The following is a 22151-nucleotide window of genomic DNA, read 5'->3' on the forward strand; positions in this document are numbered from 1 at the left end:
AACATACTCGACAAAACATTATCTCAACTGTAAAATGAGGGGAAATCAAATTCCTTTGTTTTTCGGAGATGTTTGAAATTTGAATGAAATAAATCGATATCGATGTTATCATTACGCAATAATGACATTCTCACAGATAAGAACACAGATTTGTTGGCCGTAATTCGCGGTATTCGATCGTATATCATTAAAAAGGTTTTATGATACGCGTGTAGATAAAATGCTATTAGGTACTTATTTCTAACGACAAAAAAGTATGTACTTAAAGTGTGTATCTTTAGGTATTTAAAAAAGAGTAAACAAAATCTACCCTCAAATGGCTCCTTAAGCCAGTTGAGGGTAGATGAAAACATTACACGATCAAATAATGTAGGTTAAAGTCAGGTCGTCCAGTGACAGATCCAGGTAGTTTTGTATTTGGTTGGTTAATCAATAAATGTTATAACTACCCGAAAATGTACAAATTATTTGTTTACAATTATTTAAGTACCTATAGATACAGAGTATAACAACTCGCGCTAACAGAACAGTTCCACATTCAAATATTTAAATTGGAAAGGAAACGGCAACAAAAATCGGGAAGCGACACAAGGGACCGGATCCGGAAGCTGGTGGCGCTGTATTATGACTATTATGTAATTATACTGGTATTATGGCATTACTGGTACCGGCCTTGCCCAACGCGTGTTAACAGTAGGTATTTATTAAATGGATATAGGTATAAATTGTGTTCTTGTGTATAACATACCATACGTCAGACTTTCCCCTTCAGGATTTTTGGTCCTTCATTCATTCATTAATTTATTTATTCAATAACAATATTATATTGTGTTTGAAAAATCTTAAATCTAGCCTTTGCCAGGATTGCGGCTGGATTTGGCGAATGAAAGGGCTTTTTTAGAAATTTCAACTTAGGAAGCCAGCTAATGTTGGAATTAGGCAGACAGAGGTAATAGGGTAGGGGTAGATTACGCTGTAGTATTTGTAAACCAGAGAGAACACGGATGAATCTGCCACTCGTACCAATTTTAGGTTCTAGGTAGCATCTTGTCTCTTTATCACTCTTCCATATTAGCGCGACAGTGACAATTGCGTTTCGATCGCTACGGAGCGTAAGCTATTGGCATCTTGGCTACGCGGCCATGACAGATATGGCCACTAGGTGGCGACAGTGCCACGCGCGGCTTATGGCTAGCCACCAAAATTGATGTAGAACGGATGTACTTGTGGCGACGAAATTGCGGAGTGAGCCACGCCTGCCGGCATAAAGAATTTACTGTATTTACCCCCCACCGACGGCACCCCCTCGACCTCAACCTTCAAGATGACGACTTGCCTATCGGTTCGTACCTCACAGTCTCCGCCTCAACTCCTTATATTCCCAAAGGCCCATGGTATAATAATATACTCCGCCTGGTACTCTCTTCCCGTCTTTTCTATAGGTCACCTGACTGACACAAGCTTATGTCATCAATCATCATGCGACAGCGCTACATGATAATATTCGATAGCGCTATATATAGCGGCCACGTAATTGTGACGTAGGCTTGTGTCACTCTCGGAAGAGAAGACCATGTTTCATTAGACTATGCAAAGGCCTATTTATGTCACATCGTGAAAGAGCCGTTGAGACCTAAATTGCCTAATCACAGTTTTTTAAATGTAGAATGTATGTGTGTTCCAGAGCTGCGCACCGACCGCCATCATGCCCTCGCAAGCGCGCTGCGACCGCGTCCCCCCCACCGACGGCACCCCCTGGGGCGCCCTCGACCTCACCCTCCAGGATGACGACTTGCCTATCGGTTCGTACCTCACTGTTCTACTCTATGGTCCCCAAAGGTCTATAACATACTCTAGTCGCCCCGCCCACCCACGGCACCCCTTGGGGCGCCCTCGACCTCACCCTGCACGATGACGACTTGCCTATCGGTTCGTACCTCATTGTTCTACTCTATGGTCTATGACATGTTCTATAGTTCGTTTTTTTAGCATTAGAAATAAGGTAAACAATCAGTCTTTTAATTGAAAAACACATATTTAAAATCATCATCATCTCAGCCATAAGACGTCCACTGCTGAACATAGGCCTCCCCCTTGGACCTCCATACGTGCCGGTTGGAAGCGACCCGCATCCAGCGTCTTCTGGCGACCAAGGTCGTCTGTCCATCTTGTGGGTGGACGTCCTACGCTGCGCTTGCTAGTCTAATTTTTTTTAAATAAGTTAATAAGTAAGGGCAAATATTTTATGTAACAATTATGAATCTAATACGATCATTTACATTCTTCTGCTTTCATAAATAATAGTTACGGATTTTTAAAATACGTTTTTCAATTAAAAGACATGTCAAGATCGCTTATTCAAGTTCTTTCTAATGCTAAAAAAACGAACTATTTATAGTGTAGGAGCACGCTATGACGTCGCAACGCGCTTGCGAAGTCATAGCGGACAAATCCCGACAAGGCCTAGTTTACCCTCTAAGTTGGAAGGACGGAAGGACAGATGGCAGTCGCTTTCACAAAAACTAGTGCCTACGTCAACTCTTGGGATTAGTTGCCAAGCGGACCCCACAGGCTGTCGTGAGCCGTGGCAAAATGCCAGGATAACGCGAGGAAGATAAATGAATCCTTTCAATCCTTTGACCAACAATTAACTACACGTCAACTGCTACAGCTCAAGCCTTGTTCGAGCCGCTCACATGAAATATTTATTTTCCCCACACCAGCTCGGAACGGAAAGGCTTACTTTGCACTTCAAAAACGGATAGCAAAGTTGTACTTTTGCACACACAACAACAAGTTTACCCCCTTATTTCCGTATCCCGTATTTCCGATGTTATTTATACAATTGTCTTTACCGCGGCATGTGTTCCTACTGACATATTTTGCTAACATTAATTACATTGTCCCCGCAGACCCTCGTCGCTGGAACCGTCAGCAGGTGGGCTCGTGGGTGTCGCGCCGCGGCGGCCGCGCGGAGCGCTTCCCCATGAACGGCAAGGCGCTGTGCCTCATGACCCGAGACATGTTCGTGGCCAGGGTACCTGGGAAGGGACACGAGTTATACCAGGTAACTTCTTATTCCTTGTCGCTTCAATCTTGACAGTGAGGCCGCGCTGAGCGCTTCCCCATGAACGGCAAGGCGCTGTGTCTCATGAGCTGGGACATGTTCGTCGCCAGGGTACCTGGGAAGGGACACGAGCTATACCAGGTAACTTCTTATTCCATGATGCTTCACTCTGGACAGTGAGATCGCGCTGAGAGCTTCCCCATGAATGGCAAGGAGCTGTGTCTCATGACCCGAGACATGTTCCTGGCCAGGGTACCTGGGAGGGGACACGAGCTATACCAGGTAACTTCTTCTTCCATGACGCTTCACTCTTGACAGTGAGGCCGCGCTGAGTGCTTCCCCATGAACGGCAAGGCGCTGTGTCTCATGACCCGAGACATGTTCCTGGCCAGGGTACCTGGGAAGGGACACGAGCTATACCAGGTAACTTGTTCTTCCTTGTCGCTACACTCTTGACAGTGAGGCCGCGCCGAGCGCTTCCCCATGAACGGAAAGGCGCTGTGCCTCATGACCAGGGATATGTTCCTGGCCAGGGTACCTGGGAAAGTAACTTCTTCTTTGACTTTAACCCTAGAATCTATGCACTGTGAGTGTTCTCAAAATAGCAAGATGTTCATGTAATATTTTTTCCACATTTATATTTTGCTTTGCTTATTAATAAATAAATAAATAAATAAATAACTAATAAATAAATATTATAGGACATTTTTACACAAATTGACTAAGCCCCACGGTAAGCTCAAGAAGGCTTGTGTTGTGGGTACTCAGACAACGATATATGTATATAATATATAAATACATAAATACGTAGAAAACAACCATGACTCAGGAACAAATATCTGTATCATCATACAAATAAATGCCCTTACCAGGATTCGAACCCGGGACCATCGGCTTCATAGGCAGGGTCACTACCCACTAGGCCAGACCGGTCGTTTTTATTTTTAATATTTTGTTTATTTCTCTGTTTCAGGACTTCAGAAGAAGGCTCGCTAAGGCTTTAGCGCTACAGGAATTGCTCGAAAAAATGGTGCCGAAGTGAACAACTTCCAATGTATTTGAGAACAACATTTTATGGTTAAAAAACTTTACTTACCAAGCTAGCGGTAAAAACGTTTGGTCGAAATAAGTCCACTAAGAAAGAGAAGTCCGTTAGTTTGTAATATATATACTTTATCTATGTACATATCGCGATTGAACGCTAATTCGTCATTAAGGGTCAAACAGAAAACTGTGTTGCGTTTTGCGTCTTTACATTTTTCTCTCCTGTGGGCAATCGTTAACAGCTTGTGGGCATGTAACTCATGTAAGTAATGATTTTATCATAGTTCTCTAAATAAAAGGAAGACCCTTTCACGTGGATAAGGGTTAAATAAGAAAAATAACCTTTATAGCCCTTAACTCTTGTGTATGTCTACAGGAAAGATGTAACACAGTTTTCTGTTTGACCCTTAAATGTTCTATGACACGATTTTTGCTATGACATTATTTTAGCACTATTCTAATGTTTTTCACCAGAGGGTATAGTAGAAAAGTTGTAAAACCAACAAAGAAAATAATCCTTCAAATGTGACTGCTGAAGAAGATGGCGCTGTAATTCAAAGCATAAAAACCCAGTTGCCTATCGCATAAAGTACGGGTTATGACCCTTTTTTTAAGCGCCATCTACTTGAGTTGTTATTTCTGGCATGAAATGTTCTTGAGTTTACACTTTCCAACTAGGTATATCTAAATTTTTACTACATAAGTATAGTTTTCTTTTTGTTTTTTATATTGTGTGTGATTTTGCATTGTTGTCGACATCATACCTAAGTTTCTGAACCCCTAGAGTAAATTTCATTCGATAGTGACGTGACGTAGGTACGCGTGTGCGTTATCTTTATTTTTGTATGGAAATTTGAAAGGCGCGCCAAGCGGGACGTTTTGGTAACTCAAAATCGCACACAAAATGAGACTATACCGGATGTGGCCTGTAACAGGAGCAAAAAATTAAACTGTAGGCTGTACTCCTCATAGTAACCAACATTTGTTCAGAGACTTTTCAAAATAACTTGCTGTGGTTTGATTTTTAATACACTTTAAAGTCTATTTTACTTTAATGTATTGCGAATTTTGTTATGTTTAAGGCGTGACAAGCAACGTCAATAATGATGTGGCGTGGCGATGACGTCCATTGAAGATAATATTTAAGATTTTATTTGTAAGTATGAAAAATATGGAGTCTAAATATTTCATAATTTTAAAAAGTTGTTGAACAAAACTGTCACCCTTTGAGGAGTACAATCTATGTTTTAATTATTTGCTCGTGTTACGCTACGTCTTACGTAGGCGAACAACGCGCGAACGCGGCGCGGCGCGGCGCGGCGAAATCAATCCTTTGATGCCCATAGAAGTGTCCTACGTAAGCGATCTCGTTGCGAACGCGGTGCGGCGCGATTTGCACGCGAATGTCAGGCGGCGCGGCGCGGCGCGGCGCGTTCGCGCGTTGTTCGCCTACGTAAGACGTAGCGTTACAGGCCACACCCGGTATAACTTCCTACCAAATCCTCAGTGTTTTTTTTTAAATTTGAAACCCCAAATTCGTTGGGAATAAGTAGGTATTTGTTTTAGTTCCTATTAACAATGTAGTTTAATGTTACTTAGTTTTAGATGTAAATAATTAATCACCCACTTTTGAAAGTTAAATAGTTGAGTTAAAATTGATACCATTATTTTTTTTGTAACTGTAACCAGATAGGTACTGTAATGACAGTTCGATTCTTTAAATTTTAGGCACCTTTATTTATACCTTTCAGGTACATTCAAGCAACAAAATAGAGTTAGACCAAGAAAAGTCTGCAATGATTTCGACAGCACACGCAGTGTTATTTATACGTCATAATTTCATAACAGTTTGACGTTTAAAATAACACTAGCACTGCGTGTGCTGTCAATATCTCTGCAGACTTTTCTTGGTCTAACTCTAGCTACCTACTTTTAACATAAACTGTCAAAACAAATAGGTACCGGGTGTGGCCTGTAACATGAGCAAATAATTAAAACATAGATTGTACTCCTCAAATGGTGACACTTTTGTTCAACAACTTTTAAAAATTATTAAGTATTTAGACTCCCTATTTTTCATACAAAATAAATATTATCTTCAATGGACGCCATCGCCACGCCATATCATTGTGATTGACGTTGCTTGTCACGCCTTAAACATAACAGAATTCGCAATACATTGCGTCTTAGAATAAACTTTAAAGTGTATTAAAAATCAAACCACAAGTTATTTTTAAAAGTCGCTGAACAAATGTTGGTCAGTATGAGGAGTACAGCCTACAGTTAAATTTTTTGCTCATATTACAGGCCACACCCGGTATAAAATTATTCAAAGGCGTCGGCAATGGAGTTGACCGGTCGAAGTATTTACAGATGGCGCCACAGCTTTACTGTCATTTACCTGTCAATCTGTCAAAATTGTGTCATTGTCGTTTTTTTTTCTATGACCCTAGGCCCTAGGGAGCGATTTTTGAATTTCGTTTGCTCGATTTCGTCACACGTAAATCGGTGGAAAATGGTGAAGTGCAATTTTTTTAATACGTGCGATAGAAATTAGGAATCGAGTGGTACTGACCACTCGTTTTCAATTCTATTGGGAGAATTGAAAGGTCTAGTAGTGGATATATTATTGAACGAAATACGCGAAATCGAGCGGTCGAAATTCAAAAATCGGCCCCCTGGCCTTGGATCTTGGCCGCTTGCACCAAATCTCATAGAAGACAACTAGAGACAGGGTAATCTATGCTGGCGCCATCTATGCAAACCTTTGACAGTTTGTAACCCTATTATTAATAAGTCCAGTTTGAATGTAAAGTCTTTGGGTTTCGCCTTAGAGCATTTAATAACTGGAGTGTCTATTAAGAGCTTACCCCTTTGCTTGCACAACATGCAAACTTTTGTATGGACTGACATGGCTATTTGTACGTTACATACAAATCATGTAGAAATAGCAATACATTTGTCGTTCCCTCCCCCGTAAAAATCGGCAGACTGTTTCGTAAAGAAAATGACAGCGATGACATCTCCATGTTATTCAATGCTCTAAGGGTTTTGCACAGTATTAATAATAATAATTTTAGTGATTTAAAATTTAAATTTTAAATGAATATTTTGTATGGCATCTAGTCAAGGCTGTAATATATTACTTTCAGTACATTTGTGTTTCATTTTATCATGGTTCCAACCTGTGTATAAATAAGAATTTAATAGTACATTAATTACGATACAAGTGCGAAAAGTAGGGAATTTGCAACGAGTGGCGATAAACTGAAACACGACCGAAGGGAGGGACACGAGTTGCGAATTACCTTTTCGCACGTGTATTGTACAACGTTATACAGTATATATAAACGGCCTCCTAGCCTAGTCGGTAGTGACCCTGCCTACAAAGCTGGAGGCCCCGGGTTCGAATCCTGGTAAGGGCATTTATTTGTGTGTTCATCACAAATATTTGTTCCCGAGTTATGGATGTTTTCTATGTATTTAAGTATTTCTATATAATTATATATATATATTTTTTTTTTTTTATATATTATATATATCGTCGTCTAGTGCCCACAACACAAACCTAATTGAGGTTACTGTGGGACTAGGTCGATCTGTGTAAAAATTGTCCTATAATATTTATTATTTATTTATATGGCCCTTTAAATTTTTGACATACGCACGTATTTTCCTTAATCCCGCCCCGGGGCGGTAAAGTAGCACCGTATGTACTGTAATAGTACATTGTGTATTAAGGGCGGGAAATAAGAAATTACGAACGAGTGTCAATTTTAAGCCCGACGCGAAGCGAGGGCTTAAAATGTTCACGAGTTCGGAATTTCTTTACCGCCCGTGGCACACACAATGTTTTTCATCACACTTGTAAGGAAAAAAAGGAGAATTAATAAAAACAAACTTCTGTATAAAACACTTTTCCGCCCTAGGGCGAAAATTTCAATTTCCCGCCCGCAAGCCCTACGTGTAAATAAGTGTTTTTCATCACACGTGCTCGGAAAAGATTTTTTCCGCCCTAGGGCGAAAATTTCAATTTCCCGCCCGCAAGCCCTACGTGTAAATACATCTTTTCCGAGCAAGTGTGATGAAAAAGGTATTTAATTATAGCTTTTCAATCGCGTACCTCAGGGAATCGGCAAGCTTCGTTGCCTAAACACGGTATTCGACTGAAAAGCTCTCTATTATATCACGATTGTATAAAATACTATTATGTAGGTATGTGCTTCAAATCTTGTAGGTTACTTAATTTTTTTACACTTTCCGGTGTCTGAAGGTAGCTGTGGCCGCCGTGCAGGTCAGGATCTCGACGACTCAAATAAAAAGCTTCGATTTGAAGTAAGGGGTCATCCATTAATTACGTCACACGAATTTCTAGGTTTTTTGACCCCTCACACTTGGTCACATTTGACAAATCCCTCCCCCCTAGTATGTAGCCGCATTTTTTCTACGAAATCGCCAAATCGAATTAAGTAAGTACCTATCTAAGTATTATTAATATTTAATCAAAATATTTTTGACGATATAAATATTAGTAATTTTATAACCCAAAACTGCTTAGGAAAGAAAATGAAACGAATAAAAACGATTATCGTTTTAAAAATTTTGTTATTTAAATGTACATCAAATAAAATAATTTTAAATAAATTTTCGGTTACTGATGAAGTTAAAGTGACGTCACAAAGTTTGTGTCTCCCCCCTCCCCCATGTCACAATATGTCACATTTTCTTGACCCCCTCCCTCCCCTTAAACGTGTGATGTAATTAACGGATGACCCCTAAACTGTTATAATTTCAATAGGTACTGATTTTACAAGGGTTCCTTGACTAAACCGTTAAATGTAAAAGTGGTGTGGTAATCTTTTGGAGCCTGATGAAAGAGTGATTTGCATAATTTGAATGTCCGAAAATGGTGGTTAAGATTTAGGTGCCTCTAATTGGCCGCGATACATAATATGTGGAGCGCTGCTATTGGTGCTTTAGAAAAAGCTTCCAAATACTAGCCGAGCCCGACGGCTGCGTTTAGCTACTGCATTATGTTTATTTTTGTTTTTTTTTTTATTGAGTTTCTCAACGGCCGGGAGTATATTGCGAACGCAACGCAACCATTATTTGTATAAAGTTCGCAATAAAAAAAAAAACAAAAAAAATTGAAGTTATGACATAATCGGGAGGGGGTACAAGTTATTATACGCCCATTGGATGACTTCTTTCTTCGTGCGTATGTCGGCGACTCTGGTGACGTTGTCCGTGCCCGGGTACAGCTTCGTGACGCGTCCCAGCAGCCACAGGAGAGGAGGAAGTGCGCGGTCCTTGACTAAGACAATAGTCCCAACTTGCAGCTGGTCCGTTGAGGTGTGCCACTTCGTCTGGAGGAGAGTAACATACTCATTAGAAAAGCGGCTCCCAAAATGCTGCTTGAGTTTTTGAACTCTCTGGAACCGTTCAAGCCGTGAGGTGTTTTCTTCAGTCAGAGGTTCTTGCGGGACTGACAGAAGAGAACGTCCAATAAGGAAATGAGAGGGCGATAGGTAGGTCAGATCAGATGGATCAGAAGATAAGGGGGTTTAGGGGCCTAGAATTTAAAATAGCTTCTATCTGAATCAGGCAACAATTTAATTCTTCATACGTCAAGTGTGTAAGAGATAGAATGCGTTTGAGGTGATATTTGGTTGATTTTACTGCGGCTTCCCAAAGTCCGCCGAAGTGAGGTGAGTAAGCCGGGCTTAATTTAAAGTTAATACGATTTTCTGCCATACCTGACTGCAGCTTATCATGATTATTTTTTAAGAAATTACTGAGCTCGTTTGATGCCCCGACAAACGAAGTCCCATTGTCGCATTACGACGACCGGTCTGGCCTAGTGGGTAATGACCCTGCCTGCGAAGCCGATGGTCCTGGGTTCGAATCCCAGTAAGGGCATTTATTTGTATGATGATACAGATATTTGTTCCTGAGTCATGGGTGTTTTCTATGTATTTAAGTATTTGTATATTATATATATCGTTGTCTGAGTACCCACAACACAAGCCTTCTTGAGCTTACTGTGGGACTTAGTCAATCTGTGTAAGAATGTCCTATATATAATATTTATTTATTATTATAATACAGAGTTTGAGGCTTTCCCCGACGACTCATGAAGCGGCGGAGAGCAAAGAATGAAGCGAAGTGCCTTGACTGAAAGACAGACAAAAACTAAAATATATGATTTAATTGTTTTGCTACCCCTACCCTTTCGGTCAGCTATCTTCACTCGGAACTTGTCACAAGTCTAACAACAGAGTCGTCGTCGTCGGGGAAAGCCCCAAACTCAGTATTAATCGTAGGTACTATTTTCTTAGTTTTTTGCCACGGATTACTAACGAAACCTGACTCGACAACCTCAGTCTTTGGACAACAGCGCTTTTACTCAGCGCTTCTTTACATAATACTAAACTCAATAATCACAGATCGTTCTAAAACGATCTGACTATTTTGTAATATTAAATCACCACCACTTCAGGAAAATAACAGGCTGATGTCATGTAGGTACAGAGCTTTATCTTCGCAAACAGTTCATTATTTCATATTTAAAATTAAGTTGCATTAAATTCCAAATTTACCTGTTTATCGGCACATGATACAAGAAGTCGTGTATATAAGTGAGCGCGCCGCAGCACTGGCTCATTACAGTAGTGTCCTTCCACGATGTGTGCTAACATTGGTGCCGTGAGCGTGCTGGCGCTGCTGGTGCTGAGCGTGGCGCGTGCCGGGGAGCCCGGGGATAGTGAAGAAGGTTACTATGACGATTACGAGGATCCACCCAGCTGGTGCAAGGGGGACCATCCACCACCGCCGAAGATGACTGTTAATGACAGAGACTATGATGACTATTATATGACAACATACGGAGAAAAACTTGTAATATATTGTTCCGGCAAGGATACACGCAACATCAGTATGAAAGTAAACGCCCGACCAATACCAGCTGTTACGGTCAACCAGACTACCATACAACTGGAGATGTACAACCCAGAACTCGGTTACTATTACTACACCTGCACTGACACTGGAACAGGCTGCGAAAACTCCTTGACTGTTGAGGTCGCGCCCGCGATGACCGTCCAGTCGCCGGTGGCTCAGTATAAACGACATGATGGGGGTGATTCCTACTTCGTGCCTCACGGCGCGGAGTATCGGGTGCTCTGCAGCGGGCCTCGAGGCGCTTCTCTCCAGATTCAAGAACTTTTTAATAAAAAGCTACCAACAGACTTAATCAACAGTACAACATTGATGTACAGGACACGAGCGGACCGCGGAGAAAGGGAGGTATGGTATGAGTGCGACGATATAACATTATTAGCGGGTGAAGAATACGTTTCGAAACAGATACTGGTTATGAGTGATTCTCAAAATAGTGGCATCGACAGGTTAAAGTTAACGAACAATTTTTTTGTTTTGTTTTTTTCAGTTTTAAGAATGACAAATATTTTTTAATACTTCATGTAACTAGGGTTACCAGATACAAATTTAGAATTTCCTGACTAAATTCCTGATTTCCGAATATTTTTCCTGACATTCATATTTTTAACGACGACGACGGGGGGAGGGGGTCTAGCCGTCAACGCGGTACGATCCGATTCGATTTCTAAAACATCTATATATGTATGTATGCTTGAGTAAAGATTTGTTAATTAATAATTACGAAGTTATTGATAAGTTGAGTGGATCTCATTTCTTATTTTTTATAATGTTGTTGGATTAATTTAAGTAAATAAAAATGTACTTTATAAAAAGGTCTATCAATTAAAAAAAATCCTGACATTTTCGTGTTCCGTCCCCATTCCTGACAAAAGGCTAAAATTCCTGACATGTCAGGAAAATTCCTGTCATCTGGTAACCCTACATGTAACCCAAATTTCAAAAAGGGAACGAAATTATGGCGAGTTGAAGTTTTGAGATACAGGCCGCGTAGCCAAGATGTCAATCGCTTACGCTCCGTAGCGATCGAAACGCAACTGTCACTGTCGCGCTAATATAGAAGAGTGATAGAGAGACATAATGCTTTTCGATGTCGAAGCGATAGCGATTGTAACCTTGGCTAGGCCGGCTGGTTAAAGTTACACTACACAGGTTAGGAGGGAAATGTAGCAGGTTAAAGTGAGTTTTATTAATAATATATAATCAATATGATAGTCTAAAATCACGTCTTGCATTTCCTGTGTGAACATCCAAACGGCCGGCACGAGCTGACGTTATTATGCTAGTGAAAGCGGACATATACAGGGTGATTCAGGAGACGTGAGCAGGAGTAACACTGCGCATTTCGTAAATTATAAGCAACTGTTTCCTATCAGTATTAGTGAGGTTAACGTTATTTTTCTAGTCGTGTTGAAATAAAAAGTTATTAATTTATTTACGACATGGATGGTCACCCTAACATTAGAATACTAAACTACCGATATTCTGTGTCAAATTGAATGTCATCACTGTCATAACGGTCTGGTTACTTTTGAAAACTCGTATCTCACTCAGGTTTGACATTTTATTTTCTTCGTAAAAAAGGTTTTATGTTTATTAATTAGGTCTTGTAGGGTGACCATGATTGTAGAGAATTAAATTTGCCCTCACCAAAAAGATGAAAAATAGGAAAAAGTGTGGTTGTTTCACCTAAATACGACGGTGATCGATCAATTACCAGTTACTGAGTGTGCAGGATTAGTCCTGCTCACGTCTCATGAATCACCCTGTATAGACTGAAAGGTCTTGTACATATATGTATCGAGTCAGAAGTCACAATAACCTGTCACGATTTACATTAACCTGCAACCCTATTATGGATCCTTTATCCACGTGATAAAACAACTGTCACTTTTCAACTCTATGGGATAGAAAGAGACGCACACCGTGCACCATTTTATCACGCTGTCACGTAGACAAATACGACCATAATATCCGTACTGTACTTACATCAATCACAGATCACAGGTTAAAGTTAAGCAGGTTAGAGTGAAAAATACATTATTTTATATTTTATCTCTTAAACGGATAATAATACGAATGTCTCACTTTTAGCATAGATGAACATACCTTCATACAAAATTAAAATAATATTATTACATTATCCCCCATACCAATTTCGTAAAATAATCGAGACAAGTTAAAGTTAACATTTTGTTACAAACTTCAGATTCCTGCCCAGTGTTGCCAACTTGGCATAATTGATGCCAGATCTGGCATAGGTATTTTCACTTGCTTTGGCTCAAAATTTTCCATTTAGCATCTGGCATATTTTTTAGCATAATTTAATCTAAGCCAAGATTGCACCAAATTGGCAGCAACAATATGCGCCATCGCCTTATGTGGTTCACATTTTCATATGAATTTTGACTTTAGTGGACGGATGGACGTCGACGGACTATATAAAGTTGGTCAAGCAGATCTTGTCAGTAGAAAAAGGCGGCAAGTTTGAAAAATGTATGTGTTTTAAGTATCAAATTTCAGGTAGACATTTAAGCATTTTTTTAGCATATTTCAAAAAACTTTGGCATAATTTTGGCATAATCTAGACATAAGTCTAGCATTTTTTCAAAATCCGAGTTGGCAACACTGTTCCTGCCTTTAATCACTTGTCTCTCCGAAACTAGATACGACACTTGGGTCATAATGGTCCCCTACGGTGGTTAGTTTGATATAATACTTACCTAATATTTTGCCACAGTTATGATCTAAATATAATTTTGTGTGCGAGAGTGAGATGCGATACCGTAGATGTACAGTTTACAGTGAAAATATCCTTGGACAAACTTCGTGCGTGAATATTGTTGTACAAAAATTATATATAAAGGTGAATTTACATTACGAAATTAGTGTCATGAAATTGGTTTCGTGGCATTAGTTTTACCAACAGTTTCACGTGTAATTTAGTACTTTCATAATGCATGCATTAATTTCACGAATGCAAATCAGTTTCGTGCTCTGCGCGATTTTTTGGTGAAATTAGTGTCATGCAACTAATTTCGTAGTGTAAATGCGGCGTGAAAACTTAGTGTCGCGAAAGTGTCTTTGCTTTGCGGACGTGTAGCTTCGATGCTGATGCGACCATGGTCACTGCGATACTGTGAATTTCACGACACTAATTATTTCACAAAATTACTTCCGCATATATCGAAACTACTTTCGTGAAACTGATTTCAACATGCATGACACTAATTTCGTAATGTAAATCCCGCTTATTAAGACCAGTGCAACGTACATTTTAACAGACATTGTCTATGTAATTATATAGCATGATATTTTATTAACATTAATTGGTGCTTATAAAATCTAAAGAACTAAAACCGGAAGAGCGATGCGGGATCCTTTTAATTTACCGAAACTTTTCCGACCAAATTTCGTTTCCCAACCAAATTTTACCACCTACACGTTTGTCAACTCAATCTTTCCCATATAAACATTTGACAAACTTAAAATCCGACAAATGATCATTTCCCCAACTGTTACTTTGCAACTTTTATAAGACCAACTGTTTTTTTCCCAAATGTTTTACTTAGACTATAAATGTGCGCTCAAATTTATTTACTGTCAAATAAATCACTGAACAAAATTATTTTATCCAAAAATAGCTTTACTTAAAAAAAATAACGGGTTGCACTCCGGGAGTGCCGACAGAAGTGAAAAATTAATGACTAGTCCAAAATGTCCGCAGCACTCTATGTATAATTGACCCATCCTCCTTTCTATTGAAAAACTTTAGTTCCGAAATTGCTGGCCAGTGACCAGTGAGCTTATAAAGATAAGAAGTGATTTTGAAAAATTCAACCCCTAAGGGGTTAAAAAGGGGATGAAAGTTTGTATGGGGTTCAAGTTTTATTTTAAGATAGGAGTTTGAAACTTCGTAAAAAGATATATTATTAAAATACAAGAAAACTAATTTCAGCATTTTTGAAAATTCATCCCCTAAGATGGTGAAAAAGGTGCTATACTCGCATCTTACGTTATAATTATATTAATTGTGTTTAATATGGTGAACATGTGAAACTAATATTATACTTTACCCGTTAAGATAATGGCCTAAGTTTGATTTATTGAAAATATACTAAATTTGATTTTATTAATAAATTCATTTAACTTTAGTCTTACTTAAATATACTTACATTAAATTGTAATTGTTAATATAACTTTTAAGCAAAACTTCGAAATAAAGTGTATTCGTAATTTATACAGAATTTAATTTTCACCAAGTACTTTATTTGTATAACTAATTACAATAAATGCCCCCTCTTCTTATATAAACTGATTTTTAACTTTACGGCCCCACAGACACACATACCTACATATCTGAGCCAATACCAAAATAGTACCTTTTTGTGATTCCTTACACCGTAAGTACAATATGTGACGTATATAGGCTGGTTTTTGGTGATGGGCATCTTTGCACCCCGTACAACTCGCCCTCTTTTAGATTAAAATATTTTAATATTTAGATATATATATTTATTTCTGTATGATATTAGATACCATTAACCTTTTGTCCTATAAATAAATTAGCGTCATTATAGCCAACTTTGCCTTCAGGGGAAACTTTGCCCAAAACAACAATTTTAAACAAGTTCGTTAATATCTTAGAAAAAAATACAATAGTTATGGCCACCCTGCTATTTTTAGTAGATAGTAGGTTATATTTGTGACAAAACTATATACTTACCAAACATGTGCATAACTTAACTTGGGAATTTTCAGCGAATTTTCAAATATAAGCTACATTTCTGCGGCTCTAAGATTGATACAGTTCTGATTCTACAGTAGGATTTTAATTATGTGGCTTTAGACCGTTCTTAAACAGCTTGGCCTTAAAGAATTTGTAATATTAAGTGACCACCACTTCAGGAAAACAACAGGATGTCATGTACAGAGCTTTATCTTCGCAAACAGTTCATTATTTCATATTTAATTAAGTTGCATTTAATTCCTAATTAGCCATTTATATACCTGTTTATCGGCACATGATACAACAAGTCGTGTATATAAGTGAGTGCGCCGCAGCACTGGCTCATTACAGTTGTGTTCCACGATGTGTACTAACATTGGTGCTGTGAGCGTGCTGGCGCTGCTGGTGCTGAGCGCGGCGCGGGCCGGGGCTGGTGATGAAGACTACAATGACTTTCACAAGGATACACCCCGCCGATGCGCGGGGGACCATTCACCACCGAAGATAACTATTAATCTTCATAAGGAACACTATCAAAAGTATTATGACACAACATATGGAGAAAACATTGTAATACATTGTTCCGGCGAGAATATACTTACACAACATCAGTATGAAAGTAAACGGTCAACCTGTACGCGCTGTCACTATTAATAAGACGACCACCCAAGTGAAGGTGTACAAACCAGACCTCGACTACTATGAATACGTCTGCACTGACAGTGGAACAGGCTGCGAAGACTCCTTGGCTATTGAGGTCGAGCCCGCGATATCTCTCCAGTCGCCAAGGGCTCAGTATAAACTAAGTGGGACAATCATAGATATAAACTATGGATGAGCGCATGCATACGAATTGCCTGTTGCGAGCTTCATGTCAGCAAAAAAGCGCCATCTGTTACACACTGCGTACAACTACGTGAGCTCGACTCTCGCGATAACTTTGTACGGGCGTACAAGGCTTGTTAAGTTTATTCGCGGTTTATATCAGAGGAGCGTCGAATAAGTTTATGGTTAATCAAAACGATATTTATTGTATTAAAATGGGCGAACTTATCCTTCTAAGTTTCCGTTCTTCTACGTTATTTCGTGATGTCATTATCGTCTCAGGCGGCAATGCAATATTTTAAACATTCGCGCCGTGCGGTGTGCCGCCCTGTGTAAAGGCTCCTCTTCACGTTGGGCCAACGCCAACGCCAACGAGAGACGCATTTATGCGTTAGAAGGAGCAAGTGATATTGCTATCTCATTCTACCGCATGGCTGCGTCCCTCGTTGGCGTTGGCGTTGGCCCAACGTGAAGAGGAGCCTTAAGCCGGCTCTGTCAAGGTCGACAAGTTGGCCGAGCTACTAGCTACAGCAGTACAGTTCGATAAGTACCTCCCGAGCTTTCGCGGGTAAAATGCGGCGAACAACTATTTCTGTCAGTTTCTTGTTTGCAAAACAGGTAGAGTAAAAAAGAAGGAATCTATACAGCAATACAAACTAACTAACTATTTTGGCTCAGTGATCCAAAGAGAATCTTGGCCTCCGAAACGAGAGCGTGCCACCTGTCCACAAACATGATGCAAAAATATAAGTAGGTAATGGAAAGTAATAAATACAGCGATGTGAATTAATCGGTGTTTGAAAATGCGCGCTTTGTTCCTAGCGCTCACCTGTTAAATTTTTTTGAGTTTTACCTACAGTTAATTAAAAACTTATACCTGACAAGAATTAATATACTAGGTACCTAAGTCAACGAATAAAACAATAACAAATACTTGATCTTGTTATTTTGAATGTTTTTAATAATTATGTAAAAGAAACGGGAACAAACTCTGTAAGTCAGACAATAGGTACTTTAATTTCGGTAATTATATCCGGTAGGTAATCAACTAATCATATTTAAGTAAATTTACCTATACAAATCACGCATTATGCATTTCTACTTCATAATAACTTCCAAAGAGAAATGACGTCCTTACAAGGTTAATGCATTAGCGCTATGACGTACGAGCGAACATCAGTTGCGCGTGAGAATGAAATAAAATTATCGTTTAAAATTGGTTTTAAGCAATAAATAAACCTAATTGGAAATTACTTACCGATGATATGAGGTCCCATTTTTTTTCTTATACTTCCTATAATGGTTTTTGCACCCTTTTACAACGCAATAAGGCATTTTTGTGTTATGCTGCGTGACAACTTTCTACTGCGCAATTCGCCACACGACTGAGCGCCGGGGTGTGATAAATGCAAATATCACACCCATGTAGCGGCCCCCTTTTTAGTGCTCGTTAGCCGCGTCCTTACGAAGTAATATATATGTCCATGGGGACAATGCATTACTACTTTGTGCCGATAGGCGATGAATATCAAGTACTGTGCCGCGGGAATCATGGATATTCTCTCCGGTTTGAAGATGTTGATGATAACGAGCTACCAAAAGACGTTATCAACAGTACAACTTCGATGTACAGGACACGGGCGGACCACGCAGAAGAGGAAGTGATTTATGTGTGTCGAACAATGGCAGACGGTGAAGAAAAATACTTGTTGAATTGGATAAAGGTTACGGTGGACTACTACCCGCAGAGTGAACATTTCCGGTGCGTTATAACTGACTGGCGTATACTAGAGTGTACTTGGCAGTATCCGAGTGACAGGTTTACATACACATTGCTTTATATAGATCTCGACGATGGAAACGATCTAAGAGGTGCGACACAGCTCAGCGTTGATTCTAAAGGTCAGAGGGTCAATAATACATTGAAGTGGGATGTAAAATTAAGGGGACTAAGAAATTATTACATGAATCAAAACTTTTCATTAGCACTCACGACTTGCTATAATTTTTTTTGTCACAATGAAACATTTAATTTAAATACTAACTCGCTCATAAAAGTAGGCATGTTATTTGACATAGAAGCAACAGAAACAAGTCCATATGAGGCTGTCCTCAGTTGGGTAATTTCAATTGTACTGATACCACCCGCTGTAGGTTCGGGCCGTACATACGATGATTGTGTTACTTGTGTGTACAGAGTCGAGTACCGCCTGCCGGCATTCAAAGATGAATGGCGGCAGGTGGACACGGCGTCTGTGCGCTGTGAAGTAAGGCTGTGCGAATTCGCGTTACCCCTCCCGTACCCGGACACCGAGTACGAGGTGCGGGTTAGCGCCAGACCTGAGGGGCCAGTAGAGGCCAGGGTGTGGTCAGACCCTCGATATACTGATAAACCTGTGCGCACGAAGCCCAGCGCTCCATGCGCGTGTGAGGCGGCGCTCCACACACCAGCAGGGCCGACTGTCTCCACTCAGGCTTGTATAGCTTGCACACATACAGAAGAGATTATTAGTAAGAGCCTCGCTTTGAAAAACAGAATAAAAAGTGTCTTAAGAGAAAAACTTGATTTAATAAATAAGCTTCCTGCAGCTCAAGAAATAACACATAAAGCTAACAGAATCATCGGGTAAAATATGTAGGTAGGTACATACAGTATCATCATCATCGGCCTTCGAGTCTATTACAGACTATACAAACAGTGTCAGGTAGGGAGACAACGTTTTTCGTGGCTGTGTAAGCAAATACGGGAGCGGCAAACACGCCCACAGGCCTGGCAGGTGTAATGTGCCCGTGGTGAACATGTGTCGGGCTGATGTCGCTTGGCTCGCTTACTTGCGAGTGTCTTAAACCAAGCGTCATCGTGAATTTTACGCCCGTTAAATACTAGTTTGCGCCACTTGACTCTGGCCTCGGCAAGTTCCTCCCATTAGTGAACCGGGATGTTGAAGGCGAGCATGTCTCGCTTGGCGCAATCTTTATGTCGTATACATACCTAAATAATTAGGTAACTTATTGCGTGCCATACTAGCAGTATAAAACAGCTAGTATGGCACGCAATAAGTTTTAAAAATTATATTCATTACAATCATTATCGTTAAATATTGAACTGTTCAATCAATCAATCAATTAACACTAACAAACATTAAACTATATAACAAACATCCGTTGGAACTTATTAACAATAGGTACAATACGCGTTCGTCTACTGCATTTCCTAGATCCTAATTTTAACTATATTGTAACTTTTCAAAAGACGTCAAGTTTAATTTAATTGTAAGTTTTCTTATCATATCCAGACATTTTAGTTAATAAACGAATTTATTTTCTTGTTTAGCATTGAAAACTAGTTAATTTATATGTTTACAACTGTTTCTCAATGCATTAGGTACGGACTACGTATATATATGTCTTACCTTTGTATGTTAAGATTGTTAAGGGATTAGATTTCGGTACCATTTCGTACCGTTAAAGTGGTAACACACCATCGCACCGCACCGCGACCTTGGTGCGTCGCACCCATAAGTGAGAGCGAGAAAGAGATATATGTTTCTCGCTCTCACTTATGTGTCCGTGTGTTACGGCCTTTACAGTGCTAATAGTATGATACTAAGCGCCCTCCAGACTATGTGCGTGAATCGCGGCGCGACGTCGCGGAGCGAACATATCGCGAAGTTAACGTATGACTCCACACTCGCACACTTCACGGCGATTTCGCAGTTTGGTTTGCGGCAATATGGCGGAAAAGCATCAGCTGATCGAGTTTAACTGTTAGTTATCTATGGCATCATACGTGATTTAGCTGTTTTCCCATTTTGTTTTATTGTAAAACCGTAAAATATAGCTGCTTAGTATAATATAATCATAATATAATTCATATTTATCTTGCCACAGAGGAGCCAAAATATTGTGTAATGTGGAGTCTTGCAAGTTCGCGCTTCGCGTCTCCTTTGACGCGAGCCGAAATACCGACAAAAAACGGAGAACAAGGCGCGAAGGCGTGAACAATCTGCGAAATCGACGCCACACTTGCGTTCGCGGCTTCGCCCGCGATTCACGTGCATAGTCTGGAGGGGGCACTAGATTTACATTCGCGGCTCGCGGCTCGTCTCGTGTCTCGCCACGAGCTCGTCGAGGTAATGAGTACTCATTACCTCGACGAGCCTCTACGTGTTGGAGCGGAGCCGAGTTTGGCCGATCTCAGGAGTTTCGCACCCCTGTCAAGGCGAGAGTGTACACTCTCGCCTTGACAGGGGTGCCTGTACGTGTTGGAGCGGAGCCGAGTTTGGCCGATCTCAGGAGTTTCGCACCCCACACTCTCGCCTTGACAGGGGTGCGAAACTCCTGAGATCGGCCAAACTCGGCTCCGCTCGGCTCAGCATTGCTCCGAGCAATTATTAGGGTTGGCACCACTTGACTTCCTTTTGCGTGCACGACCACAGATAAGATAATCACTTGAATTTTGACAACCCTAAATAGCCGAAAGGGATAGTGCCATATATTAGAAAGAGACATCATGATTCGACCCTGAACCGCTGTCAAACTTCGGTTTTGTAGGAAGTTTCCTTTCTGTACTATAGTACTATTACTTATTCTGTGGCCTTGAGATCCCGAACGGCTTTCAAGGGCTCATTTAGACGATGCGAGAACTCGGCGAGCGGTGCGTAGCGTTCCCGTGCGGCCGCGCCGCGTTCGCGCGCGCGATGAGGGCGTATAATACAATAATTGAGAGCGTGAGGCCGGCGCAATCCGCGCGCGCCTTTGTCGGAAGCCGGTGTTGCTCGAAGGCGCGCGCCCTGTTTAAAGGCCGAGCCACACCGGCCTGCGTGTGCGTGACGTGCGCTAAAATGTTGGAGCCGCACACGCACACGTCACGCAAGCGGTGTGCCGTCTCTCATAAGGATCTGTATACTACAACACCGCACGCGCACGTGCACGTCACGCACACGCAGCCGGTGTGCACAGGCCTTAAACAGGCATCACGCGGCGCTGCGTCGCGCCGTGTGTTTGGCCAGGCCTTAAAGCTTTTTCCTATCGGCTTTTATATCTGGGGATTCCCTTACGCGTAAATGGCTTGGCTGTACCCGGCTGTTTTCTACCGAGCCCCTATTCCCTCCTTGGCCCTATACTAAGTGGGGATTCAGCGATATTAAAAGATCCAACAATTATATGATATGTTATTTATTGTTACCGTCAATATTCACAAGTGTTTCTAAGCTAACATTACAGTTAGATACAATACACGTACAGTCAAGTATAAAAATATGTGTGCACTCATCATACTCGAAAATATGTCCCATAGCTCTTTATGTCAGCGAATTAAGAACTGTGGGACATATTTTTGAGTAAGTTGTATGCACCCATATTTTTGCATTTGACTGTACATACATCACTATATTAACGATAGTGACATCATACAGGGTATCTCAAATATTTGGGTGGACAGTTAAAACATTGATACATGTATGTTACATATTTGGTTGGACACAAGCATACATAAAATAAACATATCCCCTTACAGGAATTTGTACA

The 22151-nt window shown here is 40.5% G+C and overlaps 1 protein-coding gene across 1 annotated transcript; it reads left to right on the plus strand.

Moving 5' to 3' along the window:
- The first annotated feature begins 1676 nt into the window (after nucleotides 1-1676).
- LOC134678016 (ets DNA-binding protein pokkuri) lies at nucleotides 1677-5120 on the plus strand. The gene is made up of 3 exons (XM_063536455.1): nucleotides 1677-1802; nucleotides 2913-3067; nucleotides 4041-5120. The coding sequence occupies exons 1-3, from the start codon at nucleotides 1706-1708 to the stop codon at nucleotides 4107-4109; spliced, it is 321 nt and encodes a 106-aa protein (XP_063392525.1). The 5' UTR covers nucleotides 1677-1705; the 3' UTR covers nucleotides 4110-5120.
- The last annotated feature ends 17031 nt before the right edge of the window (nucleotides 5121-22151 follow it).

The sequence above is a fragment of the Cydia fagiglandana genome, chromosome 27 (genome assembly GCF_963556715.1).
Source record: "Cydia fagiglandana chromosome 27, ilCydFagi1.1, whole genome shotgun sequence".
Lineage (NCBI taxonomy): Eukaryota > Metazoa > Arthropoda > Insecta > Lepidoptera > Tortricidae > Cydia > Cydia fagiglandana.